Here is a 12,759-nt window from a genome sequence, read left to right as displayed (position 1 = left end):
CAATAAAATACACATGGGCCCGAAATCACAAAGGAGGTTTGTCGACAAACCTAGGTTTATGTGCGCCCTATGACGCGTTTTGACGCGTTTTTACAAACCTTTGTAAAAAACGCGTCAAAACGTGTCATATAACGCACATAAACCTAGGTTTCGACAGACCTTCTTTGTGAATTTGGGCCATAATGTCTGCCACTCTAGATTATTAGAAATCCAGTATGCTAGCATTTGTTTCTCTCACATAGATATTACTTAGAGTCAGTATCGGGTTAAAGGGATTGGGTAACTTTGCCTCAGATTCTAAAACACACCTGGATTTAGCTCATGCTGCAATCATAATTATGAATCCCATGACTTTTAAAAGCCAATCGCCTGTCGGATTATAAAGATATCTATGATTGGAATTAGAAATTTCAGAATTCGTTTTCCTAACGGTTTTTACAACACTACAGACTATTGGGGGCAAATGAGTATGGTAAAACCGGTCACTCAAAGATTTTACTTTTTCGAGGCACTTCATGATCATTTTGAAGCGCAATTTGTTGGGCTTCAATATTACACCATATCACAGACACTGATAACACGTAGGGCCATGCATCTCGGATTTAATATTGTTAAACGATTTTAAGTCGACCTATTTACCCAATTTCCCCTGCGATATAAATGTTGTGAAACTTCGCAGCTGTGTTTTTTAATTTTGCGATAAGATGTGTAGATTGTCCATGAACGCGTTGGTATAATTCATACAACTTTAAGTCAACAATTCACTGATAATGCACGGCTGTAGCGCATGTGAACGACGATGGTGCTTGCATGTGACCGTCTGACCAACCGCCGAGGCCCAGTTATACCCAGTTAGGAAAGTCAAACCTGCCTTAGTGGCCACCTCTCTACATAGGCCACCTGACTATAGTGGTCAACCATATTGGCTTCCTGAAGAAGGAAATGTGTATTGAAGAACATGTTTTTAAAGGCCACCTGTCTACAGTGGCTAGTGGCATGGACCATGCTAGTAGTGGCCACCTTTTTGTATTTGAGTGGCTTTAAAAGAGAGGTTTGACTATATGAAATACGGATTAATAGAGGCATAATTTTGGAATTGAAGTTAAACTACTAAAAGTGAGGTATTTCGACGATTGACTTTGAGTAACTAGTAGACTTTTAGAATTAAAACCCTTCTGTTGGACGTAAAAACATTCATGTTTGAAGTATTTTGAAAGGCTACAATTCGTCAATAGTTGTGTAAGAAAAGGAAAAACGCATATAAACTGCCAAATTTGATGGCAGTCGAGAGACAAGTTGGTGCAAAAGGAGGCGAAATTTCCTCCAAGGAATACAAACTGTCATTTAAAATGTTCACAATAGTTTTAAGTTCACAAAATTGCAATTAATCATCATCAAATACTAAATTAAAAGTCAAATCCCTCGTCAGACGATACGCAATAACTGATGCGAATCCAGCTCCAGCTGGATAAATGCAGCGTTTCAATTGGCTGAAAGCATGACCCCAGGTCAGGCTGGAACTTCCGTAGCAGATCGTTGATTGGCTGACAACGTGACAAAGATGGGCGGAGCTTAGATACTACAACTTGTTCGAGGGAGAACGTGCGAGGCTGATGGTAAGTAAATTACGAAACCAAGGCGTTTGAAGGTCATGACGCCAGAGATATCTTACAAATTTTCAGCTGATATTTCGCGTATAGTCCATTCTTTTAGAATCATTGCTACTGGGGGAAGGGTGTGTGGAATTGCTATTTCCTGCAATTTTCACTAATTAAACTCGAAATTTGAAGTGAATAATCTTCACCACGAGCGGATTTAGGAAGATGAATTATTGACTGACGGAGATCAGAAATTGAAGAAATTAGTCGGTTCTCAACACTCGAGTGAGTTAACAGACAACGGGATATTGGATATAGAGGTAAGTTATATAATGTACATTTATTTATAGATAAATCAGTATTGTACGACATAAATAGGAATCTTACCCTTAATTGACTTGTTCGCACATTTTCTTCAGCTAAAAGGATTGCTTATTCTTTGCTCGGAGATACCCAGTATTATACAGTATATAGCAATAATTATTATGATAAACCTGATTTCCGATAGAAAAAGCAATTTGATGCATCGGTTTGGGCACAAGGAAGAAATATTTATGCAAAATTATTTGAATAAACCTGTGTGCTGGATTATCTTCGATGGCTCAAGCATAACGTCAGTAGCGATAACAATGAAAACATGTCAAAGGTGATTATATTTCAAAAGTTATAACATATCAAAAAGTCACTTCGTATCAACATTTATTAAAGCCCGTCTGTACTAGTTTGGCCAGGAGGGATTAAACCACCCAGGGTGGTCACTGACAGGTGGCTATCTCGTTAACTCAGGTCTCAATTAGCATAAGAAAAAGGGCATCATGGGGGACCAATGGTCACCGATTAAGCATTGGTTTCTATATAGAGGGAGCAAGTAGCTACAAGTAGTACAGTGGGGCTTTAAGACAAAGAATTATTATGGATAGAGAGAGAATGAAAAGTGAGATGGGGCGTCGGGGAGAAATATACGGAAGGAGACAAATTGATGGGCAAAAAGAACATTGGCGTCTCCAGGGGGGGGGGGGGGTCCTCTCATTCGCCTTCAAATTAGTAAGTATGTTATGATACACTAGTATTACATGTCAAAATGTTTGCTAATGTTTCTGTTCCTATAGACGAGAAAATGCAAGACGAGAAGTGATTTCGCCTGTGCGGGGAAGCTCCTCCTAATATCAATATTTTCGTCTGAGTTCGACTTCTAAACTCAATGTTACTCCTGAACAGTCACCCTAAGGGTCGACAAATTTAAAGCAAATGTGAGAAGGTTGAAAAGACATGAGAGGTAATTCAATGAAGCGTGATGTGAGAAGGATCATACGATTGAGAAAGTGGTATCAAGAAACTTAAATTGAGAACTAGATATGAAGGTTGGGATATTATTTATTGACAAGGAGACAGGAAGGGGGATAAAGAGATATAGATAGGGAAAGAGAAGGAAAGAGAGACAACGATAGGGAAAGAGATAGTAAGTGAGAGAAGAGAGGGGAATATACAGAGGAGAGAGAGGGAGAGAGAGAGGGGGAAGAGAGAAATAGAGAGAGAGAGAGGGAGAGAGAGAGAGAGAGAGAGAGAGAGAGAGGGGAGCGAGAGAGATGGTGAGAGAAAGAGAGGGGGTAGAAGAGAGCGGGGTAGAAGAGAGGGGGGGGGGAAGAACCATCTATACACAGAGTTTGGCCAACTTGGTTTCACTGGATCACATCATGGCGCATATTCTTTTGTTTTGTGCTTGCCCAACAAAGCAGTAGTCGCCATATTGTGTCCAACTCAAACCGGGTTGGCCATACTCTGTGCACAGATGGCTCTGGACGTGTCACGGGAATGAATCCGACCGATGAATTTCCAAATGTTCCAATAAAATTAATCTGATCTGAATCTGAATGTACAAAGAAGGGGAAATCGGAACTCAATCAAGGAAAGAATTTTAAGATGTATGGAAACAGAAAGATATAGACTGAAGGAAAATTAGAGAGATAGAGGGAGAAAGAGAAGGAAAGAGAGAGAGAGAGAGAGAGAGAGAGAGGTGGAAGGGGTAGTGATTTTACTTTGAGGTTAATAAGTTCCAATCTACCGTAGACAACAGGCATTTCATGTACATGGATATTTATCTCTCTCGAGGTAACGCGTTATGACGCTTTATTCTTTAGAACGCAACTTGTATTAATGGAAGTTAACCAGAAAAACGTAATTTCATCCAAAATGGTGGTACACAGGTCATATCGATGTAGGTCGAGCCTATATTGTGCACTATAGATAAGAAACATGTTGTACTTATAAATATGAATAACAAGCATGATTACCAATACATGCTGTCAAATAAATAAACGATGTTGTACTTCTATTTGTTATGAAATAAGTCATCTTTAGCAGAATTTAAGTTAGATTTAAGTTAGATTTAAGTTAGATTTAAGTTAGATTTAAGTTAGATTTAAGTTAGATTAAGCTGATTTATTCATTTATTTGTATAAACAAACTGTAATTTTGATTTTGTAATGTAACATAGCATACTGTATAATTGTGTACTGAATAATATTGTGTACTTGTGGTGCTGTTGTCCTGGCTTTATTTCGTGTAAGGATATTGCTTTACTTAATGGCTGCTGGGACAACAGCACCACTGCGCCTAGAAACAATGTATTAGGCGCGTTATAAATGTTATCTATTAGTATTATTATTATGCTTTTAAATTGATACTAAGTTCTTCTGTTCACTTTCCCACACAATAACTAGGTTGATGTACAAGTGTATCATGATTTTTGTAAATAGTAACACCTTCCAGGGTCGTCTCTATATTTTAAGCGGGGGAGGGGGGTGTGGTGGTTGAGCTCCCCCTTCAAAAATTATGTCAGTATGCCATTATTATTAAAAAATTCGTTAGTGCAAAAAGACACCTCCCCTTTTCTTCAACGATCCGGGAAATAATGCAGTATGCAGTAACCATTCCGGATTGGAGGCAGGGGGAGGGTGATCAGGGGGGGGGGGGATTGAACCACATAGAAAAAATAGAATCTCCCCTCCCCCTTCAAAATGTACTCCTAATCCATGACCACAGGCACATGTCAAATTGTTTATTCCGAGATAATGCGATTGTTAACTAATCTTTTCCTTTATCTTATCGAGATAATTTTATTTCGCGTGCTATTTGTGGCACTTGGCCAAATTGTTAGACCGTTATCGGGGAGGGGGATATTAGCAATATATAGACCATTTCGTTACAGTGTGTAAATTTACAGGCTCATCGGATAAACTAATTACTTGGTTAGTATATATAGAAGAGTAGACAAATATTAAATTATTATTTCTTTCAAATTCGATATTACTAGAGAGTATAGCTTGAGAGTACACTCCATCATGAACTCCTATATATAACAATGACAAATTTAAAATTCGAATTTTGAAGAAGAAAAAAATGTTCATGTTTTTTCTAATTGTTGGAGAGAATAGTGTTAACCTTGACGGGGACCATGATTTAGATCTAAAGGCCTGTCTTTTCTCTGTTGAAAAATTCGTAAAATATACGGACTTTCTTTGTGATTGCTTGGACAATCAGTAAAGACAACATGTCCGAAAATTTGCTCACCCCCTACCCCCTGCCCTCGTTTAAAAATTGCTAAGTGACAACCCTAAAACGTATTTGTTTTTGTTTCTTCTTTTTTAAATTTTGTTATCTTGGACAAATATTTAGCAAAACATTTCTGTACTAGGCCTTTTGTAGAAAACAATGATAATAAATACAATAGTTAGGTCAATATAAGCCTTGGCAAATGATGTAGTTATTGTCATTATTCAAAATTGTTCTGGATCATTCAATGGAAGCAAACCAACAATGATGGCAACGTTTTGCTCTCATGATTTATATCTCTAACTTACTTTGACGATAAACTCTAACTTACATCTGGAAAAAACACATAATCATCCCGCACTCCACGTGATGTTGTTATGAAACCCTGTTATCAAGGTCCTACTTATACAATCATTATTATCTTGAATAATTATCTAATTACACTATTGTTTTTTGAATATGTAAACATTGGCACATTGCCAAAGTGCCGTGCTATTTATAGTAAACTTTTCAACTTCAATGTTATGGTTTAATTATTTGCTGATCTAAAATTAGAACCACAACATTCTTCTTATCATTTTTTCTATTGGCGGCTTCCCAAAATAAGTCCTAGAGAAAGTGCGATGGCTCAGTGGTAGAGCAGTGGTTTCTTAACCAGGAGATCCCGAGTTCGAAACCAATTCGAAGCGCTAGTGACCGTTGGTATTAAGGCATCCATCCTCATTACCAAGTCCATCGGAGAGGACTTAAAGCCGTAGGTCCCCTGCTTACTTACTTACAAGGATACAATTGCTTTCTAAGCAGTCAGGTAAAACAAACAAGACCTCGACACAAACGAACTGCAATGTCATATCCAGATTGTTGCCCATAACGATATCATCATTTGAATACTGAAAGGGATGTTTGCTATAATAACTTTGTATTTTCGAGTTAAAGCGGTAAAAAAGCTTACAGTTTTGTATTGGTTAAAACAGATAATTTTACAATGTGTTTTATGTTTGCATACATTTTTTTCTTCTCCAATTCTTCCACATTTGATTAAACAGGAATCATTAATTTTCCGTACATTTCAGAAAATGTTGATTTCGTCAGCTTTTACGATGTTAAATTGATAGGAAATGTTTTGGGCCAGGCACGCAGTTTGAGTTCTCTCCATTAGTTAATCATTTTGAATATTGATTGATCATCCACTGTGATACGATGGAGATACGTGCTTATATTTGTTCCTATCTTGAATACAGATGCCAAATCGGCAATCAAGTTTTAAATGATCGTAATATTTCCTTAATTAGATCTTGTTTCCAAATTGTCAGCCTTCATCTATTCAATCGTCATATTTCTTTATTCCTGTTTCTCTGATTTGATATTTATTTCAGATACCAACTTCCAAATTCTAATACCATGTTTATGATATTCATATTTCTTTATTCCCATTAAATCTTTAATTCAGATACCAGCTTCCAAATCGGCAACCATGTCACTCCGTCAGCTAGGTCGCACCGTCTGCCGCCAGAAGGAGGTCAAATACGATCTCACCTCGACACCTCTTGATCGATGTCTCTCCACGACCGATCTATCGCTGATTGCTATCGGCTGTATGCTGGGGTCCGGTGTCTACGTATTAACAGGAGAGGTGAATTTATAAAAGAAATAAACTTTAGTGTGATCTAACAACATCATCTCTCTCTTCATTGGATACTTAAGTTTCCTACCTTTGTGAAACTTAAAGCCCATCTGTACTAGATTACAAGGGGGACTACAGGTGGTTATCTCATCAGATAAACTCTCAATTAATATGTATTGTTTGCTATATCGAGGGCGCAAGTAGCTATAAGTAGTACAGCGGGGGCTTTAAAACAAAAAAATATTGATAGAGTACTGGGTACTCCATGTTTGACCTTGTAGAAAGGGTGGTAGCTATAACAAACCGATAAAGTAGAACTACAGTCAAATCTATCTACTAAGGTCACCAAAGGTAAACATAAAAGGTGATCACTGTAGGCAGGTTGTCTTTTTAGACAGTTTCTACAACACACATTTCTATCTCGAGAGTCGACAGAGACAACATGTGTGGCCACTATAGAGAGGCGGCCACTAAGACAGGTTTGGTTGTATTTTGTAATCTATAAACAGGATGAAAGTCTAAATGAGCCATAGAGGACATGGATGAAGAAATATCTAAGGCATCTAAAAATAGGGGGTCAAATAAAATGGAAACCTTATATTTTCAACTTGAAGGGCATGTAGCTACCTGCCTGAGGGACGTTCATTTTGTTATTTTGTTAAACGAGGTTGCAAGCGCCCACGGTGCCCCCCCCCCTCTCTCTCTCTCTCTCTCTCTTGTTTCCTTAATCCATAATAAGTCGGAAGACTCGGAATACAATGTCCAGAAGTACCCAACCTTTAAAGATTTGTAAAGAGAATTGCTTTTTCAAATGCTTTTGCCAACTTGTGTCTGTTTTTATCATCATCGCAATCTCTTAGATTCGCCACGTGAATGTGTCATTATATTACGATTGAAGAAGAAATAGCTTGACAGAATGCATGGGAGTACATAATCCTGATCAACTTTAATCCGACCTTTTTCTTATGTTTGACTCTAGATCGCAGGTGAAATGGCTGGGCCTGCTGGCGCCCTCTCCTTCCTAATTTCCGGCATCGTCGCTCTCATGGCTGCCATGTGCTACATGGAATGTGCCACACGCCTCCCCGAGACGGGGGCGTCCTACCTCTACGCCTATGTGGCCTTCGGCGAGATCTTCGCCTTTATGATCGGCTGGAACGCCATCATTCTCAGGGTCATGTCCGTCGCTCTCGTCTCGCGAGGCTGGAGCGCGTACTTCGACAACATCATCAACGGCGTGGTCGGAAACTGGACGGTGAATGTGGTCCTGGATGGTGAGCCATGGGACTCGCCCTTGCTTGGAGACTACCCGGACTTCCTCGCGGCAGGAATCGCGATTCTGGTGTGTATCCTGGTCGCCGTTGGCACGTCGATCTCCGCCCGCGCCAACGGTTTCTTCGTCACCATCAATGTCATCACCGTCGCTCTCGTGCTCGTCACTGGGTTCGTCTACGCCGACTTCGATAACCTGACGCATCCCGATGGCTACTTCCCGTTTGGCTTCAACGGCGTTTTGACCGGTTCCGCCGCTTGTTTTACAGGGTACTGCGGTTTTGAAGCGGTTGCCTTCAGCGCCGAGGAGGCCAAGAATCCCAGCCGAGGGCTTCCCATCGGTGTCATCATCGGTTTCTTGGTGTCCATGCTGTGCTATTCCGGCGTCCTCATCTCCCTGACGGCAATGGTACCGTACACTGATATCAACATCGAATCTCCCTTCGTAGCTGCCTTCGGCGCGGTAGGTGCTAACTGGATGCAGTATGTTGTAGCGATAGGGGCACTTTGCAGCATGACCGGGTGCATTATTAACTGCGTCTTCTGCGTCGCTCGATGCATATACGCTCTTGCTCGTGACGGGCTTCTGCCAAAGTTCCTAGGGTACACCCATCCTGTGTCAAAGACACCCGTAACTTCAACCCTCTTTGGTGGAAGCTTGTCCGTCATCATCACCATCTTCGTCGACTTCGTCTCCCTGATCCAGTTTCTGTCTCTCGTGGCCTTTATCGAGTTCATCATCGTTATCGCCTCCTCGATCATGCTGCGATACCGCCCTGACCAGGAAGTCAGCGGTTATGCTTCCTTAGGCGGCAGCAACACTCACGTAACCGAAGTCAGTCACGTCCCGAACGTCAGCATCCAGAACGGCAGCATCCAGAATGGCAGTGCTCAGAATGGTGGCACTCCCAACGGGAAGAAGGGTCACCGTCACCATCGAAACAGCGCTGAGACCACGCCCTTACTGAACAACAACGGGAAACCGCATCCGAAGAGGCGCTACCAAGACAGCAACCTGAAGAGGATGGGCGCTCCCAACCCTGGTCCAACTGTTGCTCTCTGCATCATCGGCTTCATTTGCTTCTCCTGTGGCAGCATGGTGCTCTTAACGTACTTTTTTGACGAGATCAGCTCTGGGAGCTTACCCTACATCCTCAGTCTGGCCGCGCTTCTTCTGCTCACACTCATCGTCTGCATACCTTTGATCAGACTGCCTCAATATGGGGATAATATTCCATTCAAGGTACGTTTGAATTTCGACCCATCCTTAATTTGATAGAAATTCGCAACATCATATAAGAATAATATATTTTTCGCTTTTCTCAACAAAGTTAATTGCGTGACCATTTCAGATGTGTATTGCGTATTAACAAATAACAGAAAATATTCTCTATAAACGCTTCAAAACTATTTTGATGATGCTGATCGCGTTTGGAAAAAAAATAGATGATTTTTTAAAACTGATGCATTCTGCAATTGCTTTGACTAATGTCACATTTGCAGTATATAAATATGTAATAGTTGATTACGATATGAGCGATGAATTTATTGCCGCTGGTTATTACTTGGTTGCCGCACACTTGTTAATATTCATTAATTAATGTTATACTTTTCTGTCATACGTAGCATATTTCTCCCAATTTAGTGTTGTTCTTCCACGAGGTCCTATGTTATTTTTTATTTAAACAAAAACAATAGCAATATTAATGAAAGTCCTAATAAAAAGACAAGTTTTCTTTTCCTTTTAACCCTTTTTCATCCTTCAGGTGCCGCTCATGCCTTACTTTCCTCTCGTGAGTCTCCTTGCCAATGTATTTCTCATGGTTCAGTTCAGCGCCATCGCTTTCATCGAATTCGGCATCTGGACAGCCATTGGTAAGTGATGTGATGCCATGAAGATGACGTCACAGGGGTGACAAAGACATTGACAATGTATTTTTACAGGGAAATCCGACCTTGATAGCAAACTACTTTAAAGGCAAGCAGAAAATCAAAGAAGTAGACTGGTTAAAGTTTTAATGAAATCGGTAAAGAAAGAAAAAGTTATGAGTTGTTATCACTATAGGTACAGGCTATTCGAATTGGCTGAATCGGTAATGTCCCTGCGATGCAGACGGTGACGGACAACGTTCCCATTTCTCCCAACGCACAGAGCGACTAAGATTTAAATTATTAAAAAAATGTAAAACTTAGAAAGATCTTTTCTCTTTAGAGGACCTATAATGATATGATATAATAATATGTGTTGAGTAGTTCTCAAATGGAGAGGGCACTCTGGAGAAAAAACGTAAACCAATGATATTTCTCTAAACGACGAACGGGAGAGTTATCCACGACTACATCACAATCCACTAACCAAACTGCCAATTTGAGCTTCGCATATATATAGACTTAGTGATACTTACCTATTATTGGTCCGATTCACTTAAACCTTTCGCCATTATGTTTATCTTATTTTTCTGCTTTCGTACAAAATATTTTTTTTTTACAAGGGTTGGATTAATTGCCCGTTAATGATATCGACGGTGTTTTTAATATTCTGGTCCTAATGTCAGCCCAATGTTGTTGATGTCAATGTGCTGTTGTTGCTGATAGCAGTTATTCGTCATCCCATCAGTTGAAAAGGTGCTTTGTTTTAGGTTGCTTTGTCAGATGATGGCCCGACATTATTTTTTCCCGATGGTATTTGATCCGGGTTTCATTTCGTAAAATGTACATGTATAGGATTAGGATTATGATTGCAATTGAGTTTTAGGTTTGGTTAAGTGTTGGGGTAGGATTAGGTGTAGGGCCTAGTAGTCCAGGGTTGGAAAAAATGTTAGGGTTGTTATCCATTGCTTTAAAATTATATCCAGAGCATTGTGTTCGTCAGTTTGGTATACAATCACTTTACAGGTGCATTCTGTTGTTTGTTCAATTAAAGACATTGTTGTTGTTGTTATTGTTGCTACTGATGTTGCTAATTTTAATTTTGTTTACGTGTGGGAGCTTCATCAATGCCATGATTTCCCCTTTTCTCACTTTTAACCTATATAAATATTTATATCTTTATATTCAGATTATCTTTTCTGTTTTACTTTTCGTAGGATTGGTTGTCTATTTCATCTACGGCGTTAGCCACAGTCACGAATCCGAAAAGTACAAGCATCGGATATCGAAACATGTCGACATACAACCGAATGGTGACGTCACCGAGTCCATACCGATTACGAGGGACTTCGAGACTTCGGATCACGGGTCACGGAGGTCAAGTGCTGACAACAACGCGTACTGGGCAGGCGATAGTCTGGTGACGTCATCAGAGACGAGTTTTGCCGGTTGTTGACGAGATCGAGAGTGAAGTTGACGAATCTTGATTTTCGGCATATTCCGGAGATTGTTTGGTTATGCAAGCGTGCGTTATACAACGTCGACGCTATCAATGAAAGTTGCTTGTATCATTGAAGAAATTATTTGAGATGTTTGTGCTCCCATTTTTATATTGATTGTACTTAACAGATGTGAAAAAAGATGCAAAAAACCGAAGGAAGTACTTTTTGAACTTGGATAATTCCTTTGTATGTATTTCATTAATACTTTAAGAAATGTATTCTGTCAAAAACATAATGATCGAAACTATCATAGATGTTCAAAGAATGACATATTCGAATTATTGGATTATTGTCAATTCTATAATTGCAAATTATGGTCATATATTGAATTGTTTATCTTATAAACATCATATCATAGTGGGGTACAGCATCTAAAATATATTTTTTCTTAGAATGCACTGCAAACGTTGATCATGTACTCAAACGGCAAAGTCATACGAAAAAATAAGTTTGTACCTTGACTCGATATAAAACTGTTCTTACGTCACCTTTTAGGTTGAAAAAACATAATGTACTTCGACAGTAACCCCATTACTATATTGCCTTTTGGTGACACACTCAGCTATATGTTTATTAGCATGAACAGTTTTGTTAGGGCTCCCCCCCCCCCCCCAAAAAAAAAACTTTTGAAACGTTCCGTCGTTATGTTGAGATCGAGGTTTTCCGTATGATTGGATGCCATTAGTTCCGCTGTTATCTCCTAGCTATTTAGAGTAACTTCGTTATTTCTCATGAAATCAAAATATGTTTAATCGAGTGAACTAAATACCCCCCCCCCCCCCACTCAGTGTTATTTAGGGTACGCATATGCTCGTGCCCTCTTTTTGAAAACACCCCTTATCTGAGGACTGCCAACATTTCCGAACCCCCCTTTCGCGGGCTTTTTGCGGGCTTTTCCTGCTTTGGAGACCCCCCTAAATCAGGAAAAATGCTCAATGTACCCCCCTAAATTCGGAATAATTTCTCAGGAGTCCAAACAGATGAGAGAAAAAAGAAAAAACACCCCCTTTTTAAAGAAATCTCCGGGTGAAAAGTTAATACACCCCTTTTTTTTTACAATTCTCGGGCCGGACTTTGTCGCACGAAAAGTACCCCTTTACCGGACATTTTGGTAACACGCATGGGATCATTTTGACCCCGGAGTGGGGGGGGGGGGGGGCGGGACTAAATACTAAAAGTAAGCAAAATCATGACATTTGCTGTCCATAATTCTGTTAGACTTATCATACGCGTATATACAGCGTAATAAAAGCATCATGAACAACGAATATTATATTTAAGAATACTGCAGTATATGGGGAGGTAAATATCATGAATATGTGAATTCTATTATGATCATCAT

General features: G+C 39.7%; 1 protein-coding gene across 1 annotated transcript; it reads left to right on the top strand.

The window, feature by feature from the left end:
- Positions 1-1,621: 1,621 nt before the first annotated feature.
- On the top strand, positions 1,622-11,578 carry LOC587693 (cationic amino acid transporter 3). The gene is made up of 5 exons (XM_030986909.1): positions 1,622-1,918; positions 6,601-6,783; positions 7,754-9,289; positions 9,813-9,921; positions 11,133-11,578. Exons 2-5 carry the CDS (start codon positions 6,625-6,627, stop codon positions 11,369-11,371), a joined length of 2,043 nt encoding a protein of 680 aa, XP_030842769.1. The 5' UTR covers positions 1,622-1,918; positions 6,601-6,624; the 3' UTR covers positions 11,372-11,578.
- The last annotated feature ends 1,181 nt before the right edge of the window (positions 11,579-12,759 follow it).

The sequence above is a fragment of the Strongylocentrotus purpuratus genome, unplaced genomic scaffold (assembly GCF_000002235.5).
Source record: "Strongylocentrotus purpuratus isolate Spur 01 unplaced genomic scaffold, Spur_5.0 spur5_scaffold_16, whole genome shotgun sequence".
NCBI lineage: Eukaryota > Metazoa > Echinodermata > Echinoidea > Camarodonta > Strongylocentrotidae > Strongylocentrotus > Strongylocentrotus purpuratus.
Note: the sequence above shows the minus strand (reverse complement) of the source record. Positions and strands in the feature narration are given on the sequence as shown.